This window comes from Cygnus olor, chromosome Z (assembly GCF_009769625.2).
Source record: "Cygnus olor isolate bCygOlo1 chromosome Z, bCygOlo1.pri.v2, whole genome shotgun sequence".
In the NCBI taxonomy this organism is placed as follows: Eukaryota; Metazoa; Chordata; class Aves; order Anseriformes; family Anatidae; genus Cygnus; species Cygnus olor.
In genome coordinates, this window is record NC_049198.1 from 39,133,755 (window position 1) to 39,161,146 (window position 27,392).

At 37.4% G+C, this 27,392-nt stretch overlaps 1 protein-coding gene across 3 annotated transcripts in view; it reads left to right on the forward strand.

Moving 5' to 3' along the window:
* Positions 1–27,392, forward strand: part of TRPM3 (transient receptor potential cation channel subfamily M member 3) — a 485,203-nt gene that overhangs the window by 437,058 nt on the left and 20,753 nt on the right. For 2 of the 3 annotated variants that reach the window (XM_040540026.1, XM_040540024.1), the window contains exons 17-21: positions 629–796; positions 8,421–8,561; positions 13,274–13,402; positions 15,536–15,787; positions 20,737–20,947. In XM_040540026.1, coding sequence (XP_040395960.1) covers positions 629–796; positions 8,421–8,561; positions 13,274–13,402; positions 15,536–15,787; positions 20,737–20,947 — 901 coding nt within the window. The remainder of the gene's footprint in view (positions 1–628; positions 797–8,420; positions 8,562–13,273; positions 13,403–15,535; positions 15,788–20,736; positions 20,948–27,392) is intronic. The other variant, XM_040540025.1, reaches the window with a different exon arrangement.

Here is a 27,392-nt window from a genome sequence, read left to right on the forward strand (position 1 = left end):
AGGCTGCCAAGCTAGTGAAGCGAAATCTAAGGGAACTGCATAGCTAAGCACATCAACATTTGCTACTGATGGCTGTGCTTCCTGTCCTCAGATCCACGTTTAAGTCTTGACTACCTGTGTGTATTAAGTATGGACACAGGGAGCTTGAGACCCTGTCTATAGAAATTGATAATTCCTGTCTGTCATTTACACTGATATTCTCTATTATGTCATTTACACTGATGTTCTCTGTTACATAAAACTCAGAAATCAGCAAGTCCAAAGTCTGAACATAACCATGGTACCACCTGTCATTGACCCTCTGTAATATTTTGTAAATGCATTCATATATTAGCAATATATATCTGATGAGAAAGCGTTTTATCTCATTCGATGAAATACTCAAGAGAGACAATTAGCCATAGCACTCATAGCAGTGGTAATAGAATTTACATGCTTTGTTTCACTACAGAGCTCTGAAAACATTACCCCAAGTGACAAATACCCTATTGCCATAGAAACTCACTTGCGCAAGTATATTTCTTTTCTCATATGTCCCAAGGGAGTTGTTCCATTTGACTCTAAATAACCATCATGATTGTTCTGTTTACTGTGATGATTATTGTTATCATTATTATCATTGCTTTAGGTAATTCTAGGAATTCTACTTCCTCCTTCAATCCTCAGCTTGGAGTTCAAGAACAAAGATGATATGCCTTACATGTCTCAGGCCAATGAAATCCATCTTCAAGAAAAGGAGCCAGAAGAACCAGAAAAACCAGTGAAAGAAAAAGAGGAGGAGGACATGGAACTCACTGTAAGAGCTGACAATAAATAGCAAACTGAGACCAGCCTCAGTGCTCTCAGTTTGCTATTTTGTGGGTGCTGTAGGTCATCTGATACATTTAGCAGATGATAGGATACCACTCCTAATGCTCCCACCTCTTCAGCGCAAATCAAAATAATTTGGCATCATTGTGTCTTGATGTTGCAGTAGTACATGGTGATACTGAAGCACCACTTCGTAATGTAATATCTTCATATTTTGATCTAATTTGATGCTGCATTACCTGAAATAAATTCAAGATTCAGATAAATTCAAATTTCAGGATTGATAGAACTTGACCATGATAAAGGGAGTACACCTCTCTGGTAGAAAAGATGCTCACAAGTTGTTGGGGAAGGGAGGATTGTTTCTTAGTTTTTTCAGTTGGAAATATGCAGAGATTTGTGGAAGCTAGAAATTTATTTACTATTTTTTAGTTAATTAGATGGCAAGCGTGCAAATAGGCAAGAAAAACAATGGTGACATTTTTCAAAGCCATTTGTGAATTTGTAGTCAGTGCCTCTCACACATTTACACATGCATTTTTAATCAACTGAAGACACTGGCAAGTAGCTAGACAGCTCAGCCCTTGCTAAAAGCTTTTATAGATCAACAGAACTGTGTAAGAAAGATCTTGTATTAGTAACATAGTCTTAGATTAATAATTTACAAGACAAAGAGAATCAAATAGCTAAAGATCTGAAAATTATGCAAGTATCAGGAGTTAAAATTATCAGGAGTGAAAACCATAGTTACCAGGAGTTATCAGACCTGGCTTAGCTTAGTTTGCATTGTTTTAATTTTGGTTGTGGTGTCTTTTGACAGACTTAAAGCTCAACACTAGTCCTTCAGGGTTAGGACAGAGGAGTAGAAGTAAAAAGGGATTTTCCTGCTTAATTAAAAAAAAAAAAAAAAAAAAAAAAAAAAAAAAAAAAAAAGACTGTTTCCCACAGGCAAACAGCAGGAGCTGCCCTCAGGACCCCGTCTGCAGGCAGGCAGAAGGACCTGCCTACAGGACCCAATATGCAGGCAAGCCGAAGGAGCAGCCCACAAGACCCACCTACAGGACTCGCTTGCAGGCAAGAACCTGGCGGTTGGGAAGGACCAGAAGCCAGAATAGCCACTATGGGCTGTTCTCCACTCATTAGTTGTTAATTGCAATTTATTACCCCTGGCTTCTGATCCACTCATGAAGTGCCTATTCAAATCAAATAAGCACTTTGTAAACTGCCTTTTTCTTGGCAATGGGGAGAGATTTGGGGAGGAAGTCATTTCCATCTCTCTGGAGTTAATAATCCAGCTCCTGGTTTCTTGTCTACAATACTGTTTCCTTTTTATCTTCTGATTCCTGCTACAAGGAAGTGATGTGCTGAACTGTATACTCTTTTCCAGATGAATCTTAGATTTTTCCCTCCCTTCTCCTTGCAGTGTGCTGACAATCTTGTTGCTCTTTTCCATTTGTGAATCTACCCTTCTACTCCCTCAAATTCGATGCATCTTTCTAGTGAAGTTTCTGACAGATACAACTTTTTCTATAAATATAAGGAGTACCCCCATGTTGTTGACAAATCAGAACAGAAAAAAAAATCTTTGACACACTTCTGCTGACTTTTTTTTTTGCCCATATTATCTATAGCATGTTTTAGGACTTCTAACTTCTAATGCAGCTTCTTGATATGGGTTTTAGAGCAATGCCAGCTGTGCCCATCAATGGTAAGGAGAAGTTATTTGCTAGCAGAGAACTTTGCATATATTTCTGTTGTTGTACACCATAGCTAGTTATACCTAGTCCTTTTCGAGCACTGTGTCAGGGAGAGTTTTGCTACTATCATGCTTTAGATATAAGAAAAGTTTTCAGACTGAAATTTTGTGTTGTTCTGACCTAAATCAAATTGCCTGACATGTTAGATCTGGCCTCTTCTCCAGTAATGAGAGGATATCTAACAGGTATTTTGGGAAGCACCTTTGAGAACTTTAACCTTTAGCCACAATTATACTCAGGATACTTTATTCATAGTTCATTAAGATTAATAAATGGTTATGATTTCGTATCACAAATGTTTAATCAGTTGCTGAACTCTGGTTCAATAGATCAGCCATTGACCCTAACCATACTTTGCGGTTATCCATAACACCTGCTGCAAAGCATTTGTAATATAATCTGTTTTAATAACTGATATTTTGGTGCAGTGATTAACTTTAATCTTGACTAATATTATTTATATTCAAAATGAAGTGCACATTCCCCCCCCCCCTTTTTTCATTTTCTTGACTAACAAATCGATTCTTTAAGGGGTCAGTGCATTTTTTTAATCTGTTTATTTGACACAGGATCATTGAAAATCCAAAATTTTCCATGGTTTGACCTTCCAAGCGTTGTTCAGCTTCAAGCTTAAACAAATAATATTTACAAACTAAGAACACTTTTTGTCACCTCAAAAATCCATTTCTAGCAAATAATCTGTAATCCAAATAATCTGCCTAGTTTTATTCATAATCCTTTACACAGAATACTACTGAAATCTGCGTATTCCTGTAATCTTATAACCACATGAATTTTTATAAAGGTATTACTAAGATAAAGGGATCGCATATAATCAAGATCTGTGAATTGATATCTTATGAAATCTTTTTCTTGTGAACTTTAGCCCAGACTAATGATAAAACAAGAGTCAGTTTCTTACTCTGGACTGCATTTTTCTAGTGTGATTTTTGCACTATTTTATACCTCACTTGCACAGAATAATGTGATCATATAGACAATAGCAACAGTGAAGTCCCCACATGGGTGCATCTGCGGAATATATACTTATTTTACACTCCTCTCAAAGGAACTGGTAGGTAGGTGAACATTTGGATATACTATATAAAGATGCAGTGTTTATTTACTGTAAACTACTTGTTACTCATACCTGCGTTTAGCTTTATAACACATATTTGAGAGTGCTGGGCACACATTCCTTTAACACCTAGATGCTAGGCAACAGACTTTCCTTATAGCAGCTACTCACAAAACCACTCTCAAATATTGCTCTCATCACCATTCCCTTGGCACCAAGCAATTTACCAGAATTTATAGAAGGAGCTACTAGTTATTAATCCTGCTTATTAAGACCTAGAGGAGCAGAAAGGCACTAAAATCTGAAGGCCAGAGACATTTTGTATTTGTACAATATCCTGGTGAGAACCTTAGTTTCGGTGCTAATTTTTAGGCTGGTCAGAAACCTCAGTGGTCTAGCCTCATCTTAAAATAACACTGATTCTACAAACTGCAATTAGGAGCATCCTAATCCTCCTTCAATGCCTTATTGTTCACTTACTAGTTTCCCAGTAAATGGTGTTATTTCACAATACAGAATAACTCATTAAAGTCCTTTAGAAGATTGTTTGTTTGTTTGTTTGTTGCTGCTTTTTTCTAATTTTCCACACCGAATAGGAAGTTTGGACTTTCATGGGCACTAAAAGTCTGAGTTAGGATTGTTCACCAGCAACAAGACCTCTGGGTAGACCTGTATCTTACCCATAGTACATATGCTTAAGCTTTTTTTTCCATGGCAAGAACTAACTAAATCAGTAAAAATGCAGTTTTTGACGTGGAAAAAGTTGAAGAGCAGTGCCATCATGCCCCCACCCGATCTCACCCATGCTATCAAGGTACAGTGCTTGCAGCATCTCACACGCCAGGAGTGAGGCACCCCTGTAGCCCATCTGGAAAACAGCAGTGGGAAATTCTGCTGGGGCTCCCAAGGCAGAAGCGCCAGTGCTGGCCCCCTCCATAATAAGGGATTTCCCTCCATTTCTCTGAGTGTTTCAGAAACTTCTTGTGTCCCTGTCATGCTCCAGCACTCTCCATGTCTCACAGTGCTCAGCAGCTGGGAGAGCTGAGCTCCTGGTGATTTATTTCTGCTCTCTATTCACCTTAAAGAACCAATGAGCATGTGCAAAATCTAATTTTGTACACCTAGAACACAAAGGCATTAAACATTTTTCCTGCCAGCAGCTCAATGCAGAGAGCAGTAGCCCTGGAAAAATTAGCATGGAGGCAGCATTTCTGTGCACACTGCAGGATACAAGGGGGTGTACAGGGAGAGGTATGGCATGTATATCCACCCATCTATGTACTATTTCCACACTAGTTCCTTGTGAGTACAGGATAAGTCTATGTGAAGCATGTACATTTCACTAAGGATTAACTGTGAAGAGCTATGATCATGCTAACAGGACTAAAACTCTTGCTATTTAATTATAAAAACAGATAAAATATCATTCGATCATTAACATACCTTAATGAAAAAATACAGAACCCAAAACTGTCCTGGTTTTGTGTCAATGACCAGTCCTCAAGTAAACAAAACAAAACTGGGGGGGAGACAGAAAATCTCCATGTAAAAAGTACGCACACATCAACCCCCTCAGGCCACAATGATGCAGTTGTACAGTAATTTACTGTTGCACTGCTGTCAGGCTTACCTTGCATGACTCATAGTGAATCATGGACAGAATTGTGTATTAGAGAAAGAGATGCCGCCTACACAGAGCAGTGTCTTGAGTTATTCCCACCTTCTTGCTTCCCCCTCCAAGTGGAAACACATTTGTTCACATTTGGCATTGCAGCTATTCAGTTAACACAGTGACTTAGGTTATTTCTGTATCTTTCTGATGGGGAGGCTTTTCAAATTGTTAATACCATGATATAATTAACAGTCAGGGACATTAGGACAAATCTAATCCCCAGCCATCTCAGAGCAATTCCCCATCTGTAGCATGGGGGAGGGGAGAGGATAGTATTGAACAGTACACAGTTAATTCAAAAATATAACAAGATAAAATTAGAGCATCATTCATGAACAAAAAAGCAATAACAAACAAGAAATCAGCATCCATGAGCATAAATCGTCACTCTGAAGGAGCTTTATCCTTAAAACACACATAACTCACTGATTTCAGAGGGTGAAGGGTATCTCAGAAATACTATTTTTATAAAATTTTGAAGGATTTAAACTGTAAAATAATCCCCTTCACAAAAGCACAGCACTATTCATTTGTTAAAGCTGTCAGCATTTATTTTCACTCTCCTGCAAAATTCTTGGGCACCAGAGGACAGCAGAGACAAAGCCTTGGGAGAAGCTACAGAAAAATCTGAAGCACCAGATGGCATTTTTCCCTAAACAGTGTCAGGAGGTAGCGAGAAACAAAGAAATTACCTTCCTAGGCTAGAATATTTCAAAGCATAACAAATCCCTGTTAAAGACTGGGGAATCAGTTTGGTTTTGTAGATTTCAGGTGATGATACCCGGGGTTCTGTGAAGGTAGTATAGCCTCTATTACTATAGGTATATGCAATAAGCCTCACATTCTTGTAGGCTATCTGCTCATCTAATAAGAAACTTACTTCTCTATTTAACAGCTACTTCAGTTTTTTTTTTTTTTTTTATGAAGCTCTTTCTGGATTTTAAAGAGTTTTTATGGGCTGTATGAGAATCAACAGGGGGTGTCTTTTAATTTTTTTAATATGCATTTTTTATATGTATTTATGGGAATAAACTTAGAGATCTGCAGGCATAAAAAGGTAAAGGAAATAGGTAACTTCATCAAAAAGGCTGCAGTTTCAAGATGTTATCAGCAGGCTAGTTTCAGTATGGTATACCTGTGTCATGAATCTTTGTTCAATTTTATTAGAAGTGTGAAGGGCAACATCTGTGCATAGTCATATTCAAGCGTATAAAAGATCACATGGAAAGTAATAAACCAGAGAAAAAAACTAACTGCATAATTAATGAAGTGGAACTATTAGAGAGCAGGCATCTAGGACTATACATGGTCCTAATAATGTTACAAATGTCTACTCTGACTGAAAGAAAAAAAAAAAGTGGTCATTACATTTTTTTTTATTTTTTGGACCAAAGACCTGTATGAGACCCATATGTGATTCTTACAATCAAATATGTGAGAATTGCAACTCGTGTTCCTTCAGGGCACTAGAACCAGATTGAATAGCTCACCTGAAGTTCACTACTTAAGTATGTGTTGAATATCCTCTTGAATTAGAGAACACAGAGACAGTTAAAAGAAGGACCTCTTAATTTCAAGACAATATGTTTGGCATATCATTGTTCTCTTTAGTGATTTAGTTTCCCATATTTTTAAGTTATGGATCATAGAACCACAGAATGGTTTCGGTTGGAAGAGACCTTAAGGATAATCCAGATCCAACCCCTCTGTCATGGGCAGGGATGCCACCTACTAGACCAGATTGCCCAGGGCCCCACCCAGCCTGGCCTTGAACACCTTCAGGGATGGGACATCCACAGCGTCTCTGCGCAACCTGTTCCAGTGCTTCAAAACCCTCATAGTAAAGAATTTATCTTCAGGGATGTTGAAAGTTTACTTCAGTTAACATACAACTACTAAAATATTTTGATCTACTTGTACAAACATTGTAGAAGTATTTAAATAAGACCATCATTGTGCAATCCCTCCATAATTACTTAAGACTTGTATCTTGATTCTTGCAGTTGCTTTCATGTGCAGAAGTGTGTTGTAGCCTATAGCTGTTGCCACAAACTAAGAAACTAAGTAGTAAGAACTTTCTCTGTACACAGGGAACTAAAGTCCACTATTACTATATATAAATATTAAAAAAAAATCCACTATTACTATATATAAATATATATTTTTTCAAAAGAATATTTAATAGATCAGTCTGTACTCTAACTACAAAGTGGTAACTTCTTTTAGCATTAACTTCAGGAGTGTGTCGTTCAGTTACTCCTTCCACTTCTCTCTGAAGCTGAGCATGAAGTTAAGAGTAAACATAATATTAGCATCTTTTGCATGATAGCTTTGTACTCATAACTGAAGACTTCTTAAGTACATGTTTCTGTAGCTTACAGTAGATTTTCAGTGAGTCTGTAGTACAGTGGTTACAACTGATGGTTACCAGAGGTAGTGCATGAGCACTCTGGAACTTCATTATGGAAGAAGCTGTGTTCATGTAGAAGGATCTTGTGATCTAAGGCCTTAATGCTGCAGTGAACTCTGCATCCTCAGTCCTTTACATCCACGTGGAGCTCACTATGGTATCATGGTCTATGATGCATCCTGTGATCAACAGAAGAACTGTCATTAGTTTGATTGCTTCCAGTCCAGCAGCTGCCAACTCATCTTTCCTCCTGTTCATTTCCAGTATCAGCTTTATGATCTTCTGTTTGTTTAAAAGCAAAACTTACCTGTTTTCTGAGCGTATTTGTTTATTGTGAAGTGCATACTAAGAAACTGTTGTCAGGTAAAAAATCTTGCTGTCTATACAGCCAAAAGGAGAAATGTTCCCCACATCTCATTTTTTGGTCACCATTCAAGGATTTCACACTGGTGTTGATGCCTTCTGCCAAAGCATTACTTCTTAAATTTAGAAGGAACTAAAGTGCATCTTCCCTCCATAAAAGAAAATCTGAGAATGAAGTATTTTGCACATGGCTGTGATCACTTGTTTTTATCTAAGATCAAGAAATCAGATAAGTTTGGAATAATTTCCATTTGAAAATTAAAAAAAAAAAAAAAAAAGCTTAATTTGCTCTTCAGAAATAAAGGAACATAAAAGTGTCCTTTCTTGTAGGCGATGCTGGGACGAGGGAATGGAGAATCCTCGAGAAAGAAAGAGGAAGAGGAAGTTCAGAGCAGGCATAGACTGATTCCTGTTGGAAGAAAGATTTATGAATTCTACAATGCTCCTATTGTTAAATTTTGGTTTTACACAGTAAGATATCCTTCTTGTTTTATTACTACTGATTTGGACAAGCACCGGAATTGGGTTAAGGTCATATTGTGTATTTCTTTGAAAGTCTGTGTCTGTGTGCATTGGAGGGCTTAAATAGTTTAATAAACATCTTGTGCAGAAGTCAGATAGAACTTGCAAACCTTTCAAAGTCTTTTAAATTCAGCACACTTTATTCAGGAAGTTAATGGTTAAACACTACGTGCAAACTTTTCTTCAAGTACAACAATAAGTAGTAGCTTGCTGCAATCAGTGCTCCCAAGGAATACCCAATAGGAGCGTTTCCAATAGTAAGCCCAATACAAAGCTGGTTTTAATCACCATCTCAAATCAGATAATAATTGATGAAAATACGAAACAGACAGAACACATTTTTTCTTGGAACATTTTTGCTTTGTTGATTTTACTAGTCTGCAAAGTGTCTCTCAAAGAACGTGTTTGTGTAAGTAGCCACAAGATAACAAAGATATGAATAGTAGCCAACATACATTTTTCAGGGACAAACTATGTCAAACCAAACTAATATCCCTATGTTACAAAGAAACAAATCTTGAACATGGGACAGAAAACAGCTGAGGTCATATATTTTAGTAAGTCAAAAACTTTACTAGGTATTCTCACAAATACATTAGTAATTGCTATATTAAAGTTATTACATAGATAAAAAGGTTTTTGGTGATTGATCCTCAAGAGTTGATGTTAGTTATTCTCTATCCAGCTGGAATCAGGGATTGGAAAGGATTCTATTAGGGTCTCTCCTACATCAGGTACCATCTGATATTTTCATTCAAAACTTGGATGATGAAGTTTTGTAAATGGTTCTAGAATGTAGAAGGATGACATCAAAATTAAAATGAACACGGGAATTAGTCTTTTCAATCAGCTTCACTGTAATATTATAACCCACTTCAGTTTCTGCATCATGTGAAAAATGTGTACCGGTTTGAAGGACCCAAAAAAAAGAAAAAAAGTCCTGCAGAAGGAACGCAATAGTCTTCAAATATGTGTAAATTTCTGTAAAGAGGGACAACATTTGAAGAATACTGTCCAAATCCTTTCTGAATAGGACTGCATCAAGGCAATTCTTGGTAAGGTGTTAGGAAACAGCTTCTACGTGTTCTGAGAAGTATTGTTATAAATCGTGTAAGGAGACAGTAGATTTTCCATTGTTAGGGATTTCTAAGTTTATCTTGTCAAAACGTGTCCAGTATGGCACACTGCAATTAATTGTGCCTTGGCACTATGGAGTCGGTCAGCTAACTTCTTGTTGTCCATCCCAGTTAAATTTTCCATCATTCTGCTGAAAGCACAGCAAATAACTATGAATGCATTTATCTGCTTCCTTCTGTAGATGACTTCTTAAAAGAAAAAATTGCCTTACTGAAATCCAGACAATATGTCTACAGAAAGCAGGAACAACTCACATTTATAGAAACCAAACTGTAGTGGACTGCTTATGCTAGCAAATAGTTCCAGTTTGTCAACTTGGAGTTACTACTTTCTGAACTGTGGCCGTTAGAAGTTAATCAGCATAATGAGTCTAGAAACTGCTCATCAGTAGCCTGGTCTCATTATCAATTGCAATATATATTATGTATAACCAGAAAAGTCTTTTCACTGTAAACAGAAACAAACATCCTGGCTTTCCCTATTAACTCAATTTTGAAATGGGAGAAAGATCAATATTATATTGCCTTTTAGACCTGTTTCTACAGTTTTATGTCCTGAGGCAGGTCTCACTTAAGGTCACTTATTAAAGTTGGATCTTACCTATACCAAGTTTCAAGAGCAAATTAAGGTGCATTCCAGTTGCAATGTTTGGCCAGTTGGGTATGTTGAGGAATTCCAGGACAGCAAAAAAAAAAATTAACAAAAGTTTCAGATGAGCATTAAAATTGTGCAGTCTATCACACTTACGACAAATGCACAGGCAGAAACACTAATCATAGATTTCAAAAGCAATCTTCAAAATTTTACATTCCAAACTCCATAATGCAAGAAATGTGGCTACTGCATGCCATTTAAAATCATTTGATTATTTTATATCTACTTGTGTTTATCCACCTTCATTTTTAAAATAAACAAGAGTGGTTTAGATGTAGGAATTTCTGTGTAAGAAATATTTTGGCTCAGCAGATGAGGCAAAATAAACAGCTTTTTCTCAACCAAAAAGAAATTTTGCCTTTCTCTCTGGGCATGCAGTAGTTTCAAAAGTCAACTACTCTGTTCTGTTTTGTGGCTGTTGCACTGAAAATCATGATCCAAAGGTTTCAGCCCATAGACTGTCCAAGGAGAAGAGGACAGCCTTCCCTATTTAACTGTGAGTTTTACACTGAGATGCTGTCATGATGTAAGAAGCCCCATTTCTACCTCCTGTGAGAAGGAAGAGGTACAAAGGGAACTGAATCCCCAAAAAGAGTCATGTTCCAAGCATCAGAACAGCTTTGCCCTAAGTTTTTAATTTTGGAAGCAAGTCACTTTGTGATCATTTAATTATTGCAATCAGTGAGAAAAGAGGAGGGTAGTCCCACTTTTGAAGCACTCTCTTGCTGGTTGCAATTTCCAGGTTTGTCCCTTACAGTGGTACATATTCAAGTATACACAAAATAGGGCAACATCCACAGGAGGGCAGGGAGGAACCCATCCTAGAAACTTCCTAGCAGCTACTCCTCTGCTTAGTGTCTTCAGGCACTGGACTCAGGGGTAAAAATGGCAGACCCTAGCTCTTTGTAAAAGCAAAATAAAGAAGGTTCAGTTACTTGTTTAATAGCACTTTCAAAAAATCTTGAGTACCAGTATTTGCATCTGTACTGAAATTTGACAGTAATGTGGGACTAGCACATGTTCCTGGAAGGAACATCCCTCCTGCAGAGGGAGATGGAGGAAGTCACCCATGGTCTGAAGGGATGGTTTCTTGGGGTAAAAATGGTGTGGTGTCAGCATCACTTCATCATTAAATCAAGATTAAATCAAATTTTTCTATGCAAAAAAAATCCAGTAACTTTCAGTAAATTTTGATTAACAAAAACCAGCAATGATGACAACAACAACAACAACAACAGCAAAGGAAAGAAAAAGAATAAAAATCAAAAGCCCCTAGTTACACTAAGAATCTTGTGGTTCTGCCTGCCCAAATAGCTTTTCTGCTGACTCAGCTGATACTCTAGATGCTGACCTAAGTCAATATTGCTCTCAGTTTCCTTCAGGAGTGGTAAGGTAAAACCAAGATATCTCCAGACCTGAAATCTGCAATCCATTGTCACTCACAAACTGAAGGACCCATGAAATCATTTCCTCCTCTGTTTTAAGCATATGAGAAGCTGTGATTCAACTGGTTGTCCTATCTGTGCAGATATTTATGGTCAATGTAAGGAATTCTCAAGTACCCTTAAAACCAGCAACTGAAAGGAAAACAAGAATCCTGTGGCTTTTACATGGAGCAGAAGCAATTTTCTCTAACAAATACAGCAAGACTATAAATTCTGTTTTGTGAGGTGCTGAACACTTGAAATAATCCTGCCCCAAAGTCCCAAGACCCTCTGTGGTTGTTTCATCTGAAGTCTGATACTGAGTAAAAAATAGTTGTGGATATTATGAAACTGCGAAAGAACTGTATTGAAATACAAATGTATGCAATAAGCATTCTGCAACAATGATTAAAATGTTCATGCACAGAACTGAATCATCTTTTCTCTGATTTAAATTTGGCTTCAGGTGAAGGTTCTTGTAGGGCTGCTGTATGAAAGGCAAAGTAGATAGGAAGAGGGATTCCGGTCACCGCAGAGCCCAGCCCCAGCTGCTCACCTTTGCTACAGCCCACACTCCAGAGTGACAGTTAGGCTTCTCTGAGTTTCATGAATTTGATGGTACTATTCGCTCACTTGTGTTTCTTTGACTGAGTGATTATTTTCAACATAGACAAAAGAAAGGAAAAAGAAACCAAAAACTTCAACCCTATTTTCATTTGTATCAAAAATTAGGCCAGAATGTAGATGTATTAGAGAAGGGAAAAAAGAAAACAAAACAAAACAAAAACTTGCAGAGACTATAAGGCAAATGAATGTATGACTTTGCATCGCTACTTGCTGCAGCAAAGTGGGTTGGAGTGGCAGTATTTGGGGGAGGAATGATGGTGGAAGTTAAAGCAGTACTTCATTGAGTAGGGACATCTCTAATGATACTTAGAACCTTCTGGGCACCAAGCAAGGATCGTGCAAAAAAGACATGAATTGTCAGCGACCCCAAGTTAGGTGAACAAGGAGAAGAAACAAAGAGCAGAGGTGGTGGACAAGCAATTGTTATTAGAAGTGGGTGGGGGAGAAGTATTCACATAGCTAACTTAGTAAGTCAGTGTCTGGTAGTTGGCATTGCGATATGTGACATGGTGGTCCCCACCACTGTGGGAAAATCTGAGGGGACAGCATTAATATAGTTTTGTTGGAGAGGCAGGTGTAGCTAGAGGAGAGGATATATGTACATGTATTTTGTAGATTCCACATTGTATATATTAGTGTGAGTTTAATCTGAACTTAGTATGTTAATGTGAGCTTAAAACCCAGAGTACTCTGATCTTTCTTTGGTCTGTTTAACTCTGGTTACACTGGAATTAGGAACATCAAATCATACCTGAGAAACTGGCTCAGCTATGTAAATGTAGTGACTACTGATATTCATTTAATTTTGTTTCTTTACAGCTGGCATATATAGGCTACTTGATGCTGTTCAATTATATAGTGTTAGTGAAGATGGATCGCTGGCCATCTACACAGGAATGGATTGTCATCTCATACATTTTCACTCTGGGAATAGAGAAGATGAGAGAGGTAAAGTCAACCCAACCACAAAAGAAAGAATGAAAAATACAATGTGTGGTGTGTCTTTATGCATTTTAATATTTGTTTTTATTGTTTTTCTCAGGATATTTTTTGATGAATGGGCTTAACATAAAATTTCTCTTTTTTTCAGAAAAGCAGATGGATTGTTAAAAACACAGCATTAAAAGTTCTATCTTCCTTCATTTTCAAATCAAGAATCCCTTTCTTTCTCTGTATAATAACCTTACTTGCATGGAATTTCTCTGTTCAGATTTCTGCATGATGTATGTCAAATGTCATTCACAAGTATGGGGTGGGATTCTGATATACCTTAAAGCTTGGCCATCATCCTTGAAATGTTGCCTAGGATTTGAAGTATGTTTTAAGGATAGAGAAGGGAGATACAGTATAATGGAATGGACACAGAGACATGACAGTAGAATGATAACCAAAAAGTCTATGCCTGAATCTTCACCAAAAGTAGAATTCATTCAAAATTTACACTTGTTCTGTCTGTCCAAGTATCTCATGTGAAAGCATTAAATAAAAGCAGCCATAACTGGGGGAAAAATTAAATCCCTGGTGAGTGTTACAGCATATTTCTGATAGGTTCTCCCCTTTTTAATCTTGAAATTTCTTACTATGTCCAGCAATAGCATGTGTCTCCCTAAAAATGCTAGAGCAGACACGTAGAGCTAAGAAATTATTTAAGGTGGTGCTCAGTCTATAGGCAGAGTGACGTTGTTCTGCCATCCCCTGCCCCTCGCGGTCTCTCCCAGCTGCAGCCTCTTCTGTGCCATTTTCACTTGGCCAAATGCTCATTTATTCCACAATGCCACCAGAGGCCAAATTCATCCCTGATGTGAGTAGGTGAGAGTCCCATTGACCTCAGCTGAAACAGCACATTTGTACCCCTGGGCTGAATTTGTTGCCATTTACGTCTGTGTATTCTGCAGCAAATGTTTTTGAGGACTAGCAGAAAATGGTCTTGCAACAACCACTTAGACTCCAAATATAGGTTTCAAACACTGCACGGCAAACTACATTATAAATAAAAAGAGCAGAGGAAAAGACGTTAATTGAGCGAGTGTCCTTCGCTAACCAAAAGAAAAAGGGAAATAGAGACGGCAAGCCACACGGGGGCTCTGCAGCACTGATGGAGACAAAGCACCGCTGGCTCGGTAGGTGGGAGACTGCTGGCAGGAATCGAGTGTGCCATTTATATCTAATCATTCACCCTAAATTGTCCTTTCCACAAAAGTTTATCAAGAGCATTTGTGGGAATGAATTTCTAAGCAGATGTTGGAGATTGTTCAAGGAAGATGAGCCTAAAATTCATTCCGAAGATGAATTATAAGAAAATTATAAGAATGGCATTCCTCTCTTTAAGGAACTGTATGAGTCTGCTCAAATGTTCTCAGGCTAAATATAGAAAATTAAAACAAACAGCTTGTTAACTAACTAAAAGCTAGGAATTATTCATAGAAATCACTTGAGGAATAGTTTCAGCAGTAATTCAGGAAAACAATCAGCTCTCCCAAATGATCTTGCAAATAAAATGATGATAAATTCATAAGGTAAGATTAATTATTTTTATGAATTATATTGTCAGCTGTGGAACTGAATTTCCAAAAACAAGTCCAAGTGATTGCTAGTGTTTTACTGGTTTTAATGCCAATCCCAGATCTTTATGGTCAGTAACTATTTCTTGACAATTTGATACATATTTTAGAATAATTTTCTTTAAATCTATAGCTTTTTCAACAGTGAATTTCCTGATTAAATACCTTTCTTTATTTCTTCCTCTATTCCAAGACTCTAACTAGGATCAATCAATTTGAAAAACAGAAAGTCATACCTACATTTCTTCTAATTTTGTGGGGATTTCTTCCTTTTTTAAAATATTTTTTAATATATATATTACGTATATTTTTATTTAAAAAAAAATATTTTGCACATAGATGCAGCCTAAGACTAGAAGAATTTGCAGGTTTCACAAAAAAAAAAATCAGAGAGTACATGCAGTATTTATATGCTAGGAAGCTATCAGTTTTGACTGTGGCCAGTGTGGCACCTATCTTTATTTCAGGCTTAAATTAAGACAACTCAGCTCCTTTCCTCTCTATGTCCTGTGTCCTTCAGATATTGATGTCAGAGCCTGGGAAACTGTTACAGAAGGTAAAAGTTTGGCTCCAAGAGTACTGGAATGTTACGGATCTCATAGCTATCCTCCTGTTCTCTGTTGGGATGGTCCTCCGTCTGCAAGATCTGCCACTCCGGAGTGATGGCCGGGTCATATACTGTGTTAACATCATTTACTGGTATATACGGTTACTAGACATCTTTGGAGTAAACAAGTATTTGGGACCATATGTTATGATGATTGGAAAAATGGTAAGAGAAGTTGGTGAACCCCTTCTATTTTTTGCCAGCATGTTCTTGACTCAGTGTCTCTGGTTTGGCCAATTAAATCACTACAGGTTTGTGGTTTTTTTTAACAGATTAGCATTTTCACATAAGCTAAAAATCAGGCCCTTATTGAATCAAATCATCTGCACAGACCCCCAGAATTGGGGATTAGACTCTCCCTATTCTGTTAGATGATATATTGCTTGTCTTTCTCTCAGATCTCTCTTCAGTAGCAAAGCCATCTACACCTCTGTGCCTCATTTGCAGTAAACACATAGAGTATTAATTCTCAACTAGTTGCAGAGGAGAGAGATTTGTTTAGCTTGAAAAAAAAAATCAAAGAAATTATGTTACAGTAAGTATGTTCAAAACCATAATGGTCAGATTAAAACTGTGACATTTCTCTATTCTGTTCCGTAGCCACATTCTTGCTTGTTCAGGTATATTTCTGTGAGATGAGAAATTTATGTGCCTAACTGCAGCCTCTGTCCCCTGGCTGCATCACATGTATACAGTGTGGCACGAGAATTAATAGTTTACATAATAGTAAATTCATATAAAGTGGATCAAGTGATATGTATTGCTGTATGTATAACGTTTAACTTTTTGTATATATATATATGTATATTTATATCAGCAGAAGCATTATATTAAAGCACAGTTTTGCTTATCTGCATTAAAGAAAATTGTTGAGTTTACAGAAACACATGGACAGGTCACTGATATTTGGGTACCTGCACACATAGCTAAATATGTGCTAACACGTATGTTTATGTTGTAGATACAGTTAGCCAGCTTTTGTTATGTAAATAATGGCTGCTTCATGCATTCTAGAGCTTAAGATTTATTTTTAAAAATCAGGATGAAATAATCCTTGAGGTCAGTATTCAGTAAGAGCCAAACTGAATATTAAATTTCCTAAATATAAATATTATTACTGCTGTCTAATTGATGTGTGGACAATAATAAGTAAGTTCAAATAGGTCCTGTGTTCTGTTTGCCTTACCATTGTCCATAAAATGAAGAGCCAACGACCCTACTTCCTCGCCATCACAGGAAAAAGGGACATATATGAATGCATGGACTACAATTCTTCTTTGATACTATGTTACTCACAACAAGCCCAGTGTTTTTGCTGCAAACAGAATTTTGAAGTTTGCCACCTTCCTTCAAGGAAGCCAGCAGGTTGTTGATGGTTGGGGATTTGCAGTGCTCCAGAGTGCACCACTACAGGAACACTCAGGAGTTCTTGCTGTGGATTACTGGAAAAGGACAGCAGGACAAGAAAGGACCAAAAACAACTATCCTTCGATTCTGCGTTAATTTTCGCAGGTGTCATGGCCAAAAAGTTCCAGAGCTGTTATGTTAGCAAAGGCAGCCCAAAAAACTGTTCAATATTAAACGAGTCAATCATGAATAACAAACTTCTAGCAATCAGAGTTATGGAGGACTGATAGGGACCCAGCTTCACCAGTAGTTTAAACAGTGTTTTGTTTTGTGTTTTTTTTTTTCCACTGGAGTCAACACAGAAAGGAAGTGGTTGAAATCACCAATATAATTTACATTCCTTTGTCATTCTTACATGTGTATAATGAATTAAGCGTCACTCCACTTTCATTGGAAAACTAATATAGGAAAATCACTAGCGTCTGTAGGCTTAGCATCTACTAAGAGAGTTTTGAATTCAGCTACCAGATTTCTCTGAAGGTGTGGGCATCTGTTTTAACAGGGGAAGTTGTTTTATTTTATGCCTTCCTGTTATTTGATTTTCACACCTCATCCAGTTTTCCATGCACTCAGCAACTCTGGCACATCTATTTTGCCCACATATGCAATGCCCAGCTGGTTTGAGTTACATAAATTTGCTCCTCACAACTGTTTTCTGGCCAGCTTATTCCCCTGTGTAATGGCCAACCCACTTACAACATGCACAGACTTCCCTGGGATTGCACCTGCTTGCTCTGGGCTGCAATGGGCTCCCCTGTGTATTTCTGTTTAAATCACAGGCACATTTACCTCTTTGGTTGTCTCTTTTTCATTTCATCATCTTGCAAGTACCATTCAGTGCTGTGGAGACAATAAATTTATACTTGTTTCTAAAAAGTAAGCCCATCACAGCTATTGAGTTCCTCAGCAGACTATATTTAATGTAATCTATAGCCTGAGCTTTTATACTGAGCTTCTGTTTAAGCAAATTTTAGACTCAGGAGGGAACAGATGACTCTTTTCATCTTTCCAATATAAAGGAACTTTCTCTTCACCTGCCTCTCCATTGCATCCAACAGAATAGCAGTAATAGGTTTTAGTGGGCCTTGTGAACAAATATGCAAATTAAATTAAGGCAGAAATAGTGTTCAGAGGTTTAAAAGCAAGGATGAAGAGAGGAGGAAGAAGATGAATGGCCAAGTTTATTATTATCTACTAATTTCAGTTACAGAATGTGCTTATTATAGTGTGCTTTTCCAATCTCTGCACAATGGTAGATTTACTTCCTGCCTATTTCAGAATGAAATGCAATCACTGTGCATGTCAAGACAGTCAGAAGTATATCAGTTCCCCTTCTGTATGGGAATGTCTACATTTTCTTAGTTTCTTTGATTAAAAAAAGGGGAGTGAAGGGGAATGGAGCCAACTTCTTAATAAAACTGCACCAAAAGATCTTTGTTTTATCAGCTATTTGAATAGGTGACTAAAGGGTTCTTCAGAATGACTGAAACAGTCATTGCCTTGTTAAAATAGCAATTGTAATTTGAGCCTGCAGGCCAAGGGGCCTGATACACTGCTCGTTGCAGTCAGTGGAAACACACCCATCTATTTCACTCAATTCAAGACAAGCTACTGACATTTTAGAATGATATCTGGTTAAAGGAGGGAAACACTAATACACTGGTTGAATGGAGAATAACGGTGAAAATTTAATTTCTTGCAAAGTGAGTTCAAACCTCTGTGAATCTTGGTCAGAAGTGTTGAAAGCATTTAAGATGTTTTTTTTAATTTCCAGCATGTAATCGTTATGTTTATTACATCATATCAGTCATATCATATCATATCATATCATATCATATATTATCATATCATATCATCTTTCTAAATGAAAGCAAAGTTTTATCAGAGAAGAAGGAAGAATACAGGTTTCATCTCCATATTTCTTCTCTAAAAGCAGTAAGAATTAAGTGTAATTATGCAGCTTCCCCATTTCAGGTTTCTGTCTGAGATATAATCATCTGGAATTCCCCTTCAACCAGGTTTTCTTGAAAGATTAATGCCCTGAAAAAACATAAGAATGTTCATGATTTACTTTTCCATTTTTTTATTCTTTTAAGGCATTTATTTACATGTCTCATCTTCCAAGATGTATTTTTTTTCTTCCTTTCCTGCATTATTTTAAGATTTTTATTTTTCCCTGCTTCTTTTCACCTACCTCAATTCCTTCATTCTGTCTTGTTAAGACTCTCCTACCAGGGCCCTTCCCTACAGGTCTCTTTCTCTTACAGTTGCTCTCTCAGTAAGTATGAGAATATCCCTTTCTGTTTGCTCTTCAGTATCCCTCTCTTTTCTCTGTTAAGTAGTTTCATAGTGTTACTTTGATCTCACGTCCCCGTCCTTGTGCTTTTAACTGAAAAACCCTAACAGCAGTGGCAGATCCATCTGCTGGAAGTGAGTAGCCCGGTTCCACCGGCTCTTGAAATGAACCACTCTGGTCCTCAGCTGTGGCAGGTCCAACATGGAGCTATAGAGCCACCAGTCAAGGTGCATGTTGGTTGCACACTTGCCTTGCAGTGAACTCAGAATGTAGCTGTGCCAGAGAAAGTGGAGACCAACAGGTTTAAGAGTCAGAAAGTTTTGAGGCTCTTTGGTTTGAGCTTTGGTCAGAGACAGAAGTTACTTCCACAGCCATGGAAGTAACATGCCTCTGTCATAACATGCCTTATTTAAAAAAAAAAAAAAAAAAAAGCCTATAAATAAGCCTGTAACTAAGAGTTCTAAAGGGATCTTTTCAGAGACCTTACAGGACTGACTTTTATTTTTCAAACATTTGAGTATATCTGTGCTGTACCTGTTTGACGCCCAAGGCTCCTCCTTTACTTCACTCTCTGGAGGATCTCACTAATATTGCTTAGCACAGCTGTTCTAATCTTCAGCCCATACTGAGAACCTCCTAGGACTGCTGTCCCAATTTTTCCAGGAACATTTTGAATGGGTAGATACTGTTTGCAGGCACTAATTAAAGCTGTGCATATGCTAATGAGGTATTCAACAATGCAGAAAAATAGGGCTGAGTGCCTGTGTTATCTGCCTTTTTTTTTTTTTTTTTTTTAATATGGCATTTGTTGGACACCACCACCAGGCTGAATTCTAGTCCAGCCAGTATCACAGCTTTCCTTTCTCACTGGTTACCAGTATGGTGTCCCTTATGTTGCAATAAAAGGCTGGTCTGCCACTCGTTACTCCTTATGTTATATCCAGGTTCCTTCCTTTTCACCAAGATAATGGGTACCAGCAAATAAGGTAATCCATTTCGGACCTTTTGTTTTGATACAGGTGCCAATAGGTGCCTGTAAACAATACATTATCTCACAACCCTTGTTCATGCCAGGCTGCTGATGCCAGTGGACTTATATTATTGTTCAGGCAACTGGTGTGACCAGATGGCAGTTTGTGTTTTCAGGCCTATTTATAACATTTATATAGTTCTTAAAAGGAACACTGGGAAAAATCAAAGACACAAGAATACCATTTCCCTTCTTTCAAAATGAAATGATATGTGTAAAACTGAGAACATCTTTTCAGAAATAGTTTCTGAAAATTCTCTTTCTAAGGTTTAAAAACTTTTTTTTTGCAGCATAGACTAATGGAAACATGGACAAATATATTTCTTTAATTCTTGTCCCTTCTCTCTCTTTCTCTCTCTCTTTTCCTCTCGTGACATTCAGATGATCGACATGATGTATTTTGTCATCATCATGTTGGTGGTTCTGATGAGCTTCGGTGTCGCAAGACAGGCTATTCTCTTCCCCAATGAGGAGCCTTCGTGGAAGCTGGCAAAAAACATTTTTTACATGCCTTATTGGATGATCTATGGGGAAGTGTTTGCAGACCAGATAGACCGTAAGCAAGTTTATGATTCTCATACTCCAAAGTCAGGTATCCAACTTTGATCAGATGATGTCCTACCAGATCATGTATGTGTGCTCAATAAATGGCTCAGGATAGAGGACTCCTTCATCACAGAGAATGGTCACAAAATATTTTTACAGCTATAATATTGTGGTGTCAGTTCTAGAATGTGCTTCTGGCATCATTTTGCAATTATTTAACTAGATATCTGTAATGCTAAATTATCTTGCATATAAAGAATGTTTTAATGTTTCCTTTTTACCAGTTGGGTGATGGGGATACCCTTCCAGGTATCCATGATGAGTTCTTTGGTTTATCTGAGACATAAAATGTCACTTCTTTTTTTTTTTTTTTTCATCTATTTGTTTGATTTTAGACCTAAATGCTTTTACCTAATTTCATACTAAGCATCAAATATAATAGTACTTGGTTAGACCTTTAACTCCTGGACTTCATGAGGATCTAATCCACTGTGTTTTCTTTTCTCTGTTACCTACTCACTGTCACCACCTTTATGCTAAACAATGTGATGCAGTTCTTTGGGGAGAGTACACATGTTATAAGAATTTTGCTTTATTTATTTACTGGAAGGCAAGAGTGTGCTCATGTCAATGCAAACAGCACAAAAGCCAGTATTTCATATACTATCTCTTCAGGATTAATTTGGCTGGTGATCAGGAAAATGGCAGTTTTCTACTTAAATTAAACCTTCTAGTTCCACCCAGTGCATTATGCCAAAAGAGAGGGGTGGTCATGAGGAGTGATGCAATAGATGACAAACAGAACAAACTAAGAATCACAAACAATGTATCTTTAACAAATACTGACATGCAAGTGATGTTAATCATTCCTACCTAAATGTGCAATGTCTTGGCAGCATTTAGAAGTGAGTATCTCTTCCAGTGGCAGATGGCATCCATTAAAACTCTGTTTAAGGTATTCTTTTCTATCCTAAGCACCACCTTAGGAAAAGTGTTTTCATAATTTATCTTCTACTTCTTTAGCATTGACGAAGCTTGATTGGAAAAAAGGTGTTTTTTTTTTTCTGAAATGGTTAAGGTAATAAATGTATCTGTACTATCATGAATTACCCCAACTTACACAGTTTCAGATGGACAGAGAACTTACAGAGTTTCAGAGGGACATATCCCATGTCAGATGTTTCAGCAGTTTCATGTTTATTTCTTTTTCCTGGGTAGCACAGAATTGTTACGATGGATGCAGATGAAACCTCTTTTTTTATGATTATTTTTACACATTGTTCTCCGAGGCAGCAAGACATGCCAGAAAGTATGTAAATGAGGACTTGTGAGCACAGGCTGAGGGAGTTCGTGTTGGTCAGCCTGGAGAACAGAAAGCTCTGGGGAGACCTCATTGTAGCCTTCTAGTACTTAAAAGGGGCCAACAGAAAAGCTGGAGAGGAACTCTTTGTCAGGGAGTGTAGTGATAGGACAAGGAGTAATGGCTTTAAACTAAAATAGGGTAGGTTTAGATTAGATATAACAAAGAAATTCTTTACTCAGAGGGTGATGAAGCACTGGAACAGGTTGCACAGAGAAGCTGTGGATGCCCTATCTGTGGAGGTGTTCAAGGCCAGGTCAGATGGGGCTTTGGGCAACCTGGTCTAGAGGAAGGTGTCCCTCCCTACCAATGGCAAGGGGATTGGAATTAGATTGCATTTAAGGTCCCTTCCAATCCAAACCAGTCTATGATTCTATCATAAATACCTAAAATCACAAAGCTCCTGCCTGAGTTTAGCTTTTCACCCAATTCCCCTCATTTTTATCCTTTTTCCTTTTCTTTTCTTTTTAAAAATTCATTTCATTCCAAAGACATAATACTTGAGGATTCAAAATGTCAGCTTGCTCCAAAGTGTAATAGAAGGATAAAGGTTTAAAACTATGACTTCCATGCACAAGCAGAATTCTGTCCCTCTACAAGTGGCCATTTATTGATGTTGTTCTTAGTAACTACCATAGTGAAACAAATGTGGCAATTGGCTGAATAAATAGTTTTTGGTATTTTTAATGAAGTGCTGATTATAGTTTAGAACCCTGAAACCTAGCAAAATAAACTGTCTTTGAATGAAGCACGTTTCTTAAGTATAAAAAGAGGGTGGCAGGCTCCATACCCTTGCATAAGAATTTAGAGGTGGTTTTGTACACTATTAAGATGCCCAACATTTAAACCTTGAAAAAAAAAAAAAAACGATGCAGAGTAATTACTTCTGAGGCTTAGGAAAGTAAAATTCCTAATGGTTTCATCCCCAGCTAGAGGTGGAGATGTGTTGCTCTTCTGTGTCGAGGAAACTAGGAGTTGCAGAGAAAGTGGTGATACCAAAATGAAAAGCAGCACCTAGTTCCTTCTTCCTGAGAGACAGATGATGCAGGGAATTAGAATCTGCCACTCTTGCAGCACAAATTATATGCAATATGTCATGTCTGTCTGAGGCTTGGTTGTCTCAAGAAATGTTACCTCTGGAATAGACTGGCAGCAAATGGTTGGTGATACTGTTACTCAATCAAAATGACTGGATTGGCACACAAAAGGTTTTATTAGGATACATTTTTTCACCGTTCAGAAATTTATTGTTATCTATTTTCCAAGTTGTTCTAAGCTAAATCAGCCACTGTATTCATGTTAGAGTACTACACAATGTTTGTACTTTCTCAACTAAGATAAAAATTGTTATGCTACATCTAAACTACAATTGAACTTTATAGCTCGGAGCAGGTTATTATCATTATTGTTGTTATTATAGCAAACCTAAAGTTGTGTGGTTTTTTTTCTTTATATTTTGGTGTTTAATATTACAACATTATTTGCAAGTTTGGAATTCAGTAAAAATGCTAATATTTTAAATGCATGTATATTTGAGCCATGCTCCTGGAGATTATCCTTGTGTTTCTGAGAAATGTACAAAAAAATGTATGTTACTCTAAAGTTCCTGACTTATTTTTCTTTTCTTTCACTTTCTGTTTATTGTAGAGCATGCCACTAAGGCTGACCAGATGTAATGTCTGGATACATTTCATCACCTGGTAGCCTGACCATCCACTGCATGTAGTTTGACTTTTATCTCAACACGTTGCACTGTTAAAACATCAGTCAAATATGTCTCTCTAAAATAATGCATGTCTTGTACACTTACACTTTTTACCCATACTGTCTGTATTCATTTCATGTTTAAAATACGTATATTAACTGGAGTGTGTATTAGTGTCTTGTTGACAATGTGATCACACCTTCAACTCAAAAGTAGGGACAGAAATATATCCTTACTTCTGGGAGTACGAATACACTTTCCAGTGGTATGGTTAATTGTCAGTGATGTACACAAGTACTACATTCCTGCAAATTCATGAAAAACATTCAGATGTAAAAGGTAAAAAACAAGCAAACAAAACAAACAAAAACAAAGTAAATCTTTTAGAATTGTGTTTAACTTTTTAGGCAAATTATACCAAAGAGCAAAACTAGTCTCAAAGTAGCTCCTCTCAGACTGACAGTTCATCACAGCTGCACTAGCTGGGGACAAGAGGGGGTCCAGGCCAGGGAACTGGTTATGGCGTGTAGAATTGTCTCATTTTCAGGCTGCCTTTCCTAGTCTAGCTCAGCCTTCTGCTGCCTGATAGGATCCATGGGGCAGCAGCTAGCTGCTTAGCTGCTTAGCAGTGAAGGCCTGTCTAGAAGAAAACCCACAAATGCTGTAAAATCTCTCCCTTGGTTTGCCTCACTTACTTCAGCATTATTGCTGGCAATACTAGCGTAAAACTTCAGAACACAGATGTTACATGCAAAGAACTATCTTTTCACCTTGCCAAGCTATCTGTCCCTCCAGGATATTAAGGATATGGAAATATATAGAAATACTGAAGAGGAAAGGATTATTCCAGGGTTAAAAAAAAAAAAAAAAAGTTTGGTAGAGAAGGTAGGTAAATGATGTAAATAACAACTTGAGAAATGGCAGTGACCTGTAGAAAAAAAAAGAAAAAAAAAAAAAGCATCAGACCTCACATTTTCCTATATTCAGAAAGTAGAGCAACTGAAACTGTTGTCAGTCAACATGGGTTTGGGTTTGGTTTCTCTTTTTTTCTTTTTTTTGTTTGGTCTTTTTTCAGATTTGCCTGTAGTCTCACATGTCAGATTTGCATCTGGATTTTCTTTCCAGCTGACAGTATTTCAAGTGCCATCTGAAATCTGAGGATCTGAGGATCAATCTGAGTTCTGTTTGTTCCCTTTGCCCACTGCCATATTGGAAAACCGTATATGTGTAAAGAGAAAAAGATGGGGCCTCCTTTTCTTTCTTGCTTATATTGGAGCAATGCCAAGTAATCAGAATGCAGTTGTTTCAGTAGAATATGAAAGACAAATTATTATGCAACTATCCAATGAACTTCAGAGGAAAATATAATTAATACAAATGACTTTTATTTAAATTCTTTACATTTCTTAGTCTCTTAGAATTTGTTTAAGTTCTCAGAGGTTTCTTATTATGAATGAAAGTTTTATACAAAATTCTATACAATCTTAAACATTTCATCGTTTGTATGTCTCTGTGGTATCTTCCTCTAAGGGTTGTTATTTGCATGGATTATTTTGGAATTTGAAGTAACAGAGCAGTTTTGCACAAAATATAATAAATCATGCTTCTTCTCTCCTCTCCTCTCCTCTTCTCTCCTCTCCTCTCCTCTCCTCTCCTCTCCTCTCCTCTCCTCTTCTCTTCTCTTCTCTTCTCTTCTCTTCTCTTCTCTTCTCTTCTCTTCTCTTCTCTTCTCTTCTCTTCTCTTCTCTTCTCTCTCTTCTCTTCTCTTCTCTTCTCTTCTCTTCTCTTCTCTTCTCTTCTCCCTTCCCTTCCCTTCCCTTCCCTTCCCTTCCCTTCCCTTCCCTTCCCTTCCCTTCCCTTCCCTTCCCTTCCCTTCCCTTCCCTTCCCTTCCCTTCCCTTCCCTTCCCTTCCCTTCCCTTCCCTTCCCTTCCCTTCCCTTCCCTTCCCTTCCCTTCCCTTCCCTTCTCTTTCATCTGTGTTACAACTCTGCAGCACAGGCAATATTTTTTGTATTGTTAGACAAAGGCAGAGAATAATATTTTTTCACTGCCTACACACCACTTCAAGAATCTCCCTGTCCTTGAGCTGCAGCAGTCTTCCCCTTCCTGTCACTCCCATGAGGTTATTTTTTAGGTTCCATTTGGTTGGATATTTTTAAGGCAGGGAGGAAGAGGGAGAAAGAAAACAAGAAAACTAGAGAGATTTACTATAAATTATGATTAAAATATGATATGTTTTGGAGTAATTTTAATGTGTCTGAGAGCAAGAAGCAATGTGTAAGGTCACAATACTGTAGTTAAAGCAACTTTCTTCAAGTAATGAGATACTTCTCAGTTCCCTGAATGTTTCTACTGATGAAAAGAGCAGCGACGTGAGATTCAGAGTTCCCAGAGTTCAGTATTTTCTCTGTTAGTCAAGAAGTGGACAGCCCTAAGCAGCTCACTTAGCCTTTTTTCAATATTGACTAGCCTGGTAAACTGGTCAGGTTGAAGCACAGCAGATATGTGGGCTATTGCTATATGCTTTGCACCAGTTTGCTGGCCAGGAAAGAGGAAGCATTAGATATGTAACAGGAAAGGCCTGCACAGGAGAAGGTAAAAGGGAGCCAGGAAGGAAACATAAGCATAGAGGCAGACTATGAAAGGAGAAACAAAAGATGCAAAAAGTACATACCACCACAGCTGTCAAGGTTCAATATCTGAAAGCTGAGGGAAGTTAATACATGTAATTGAAATTAAAACTCCAACCAATTACGATTTTTCAAAGCCCAAGTTCAGGGCTTAATGTCCTGCCTACATCAAATGACCTACAGGTCAAACCCAGGACTACCTGGGTTTTTCAGTTACCTGGAATATGTATGTAGTTATACTAACAGAATTTGTTTTAACAAAACATTTCACTAGAATTACAAACTCTACATAATTTTTGCTAAAGCAAGGCTGTCATGTAGAAAGATATGAGTATGTTTTCATACACTTTAAAATTGTTCTTTGAAAAAGTTTGTCATTACAATATGTTACTGCATGTACTACAAAAATTCCTACATTTTTCAAAATATAAATCATCAATCAGAATTCTAAATTCTTAAAAGTAAGCAAGTATCTTTGTTATCTAAAAAGAGTATCATTCGCACTCTTAGACACCTGCCAGATTCCTCCCTGTAGCAAAGGGTGAAAATTCTGTTTCCTTTTTTTCTGGGAGTAATTGTTTTTAACAAATAGTTTATTTAATAGTGGGAGAACAATCCTTTAAAATTAATGTTATGGTTTAAAATGGAAAAAGATGTTAATTTCAGTCATATGCATTAGAACACAGGCTTCAGAACTTTGGACACACGTCACACTTTCTCACGCAGCTGAAGATTTGAAGATTGAATGTTGGCTTAGATCTCCATAAAGTAAGGCATAAGATTAGTATTCCTTTGT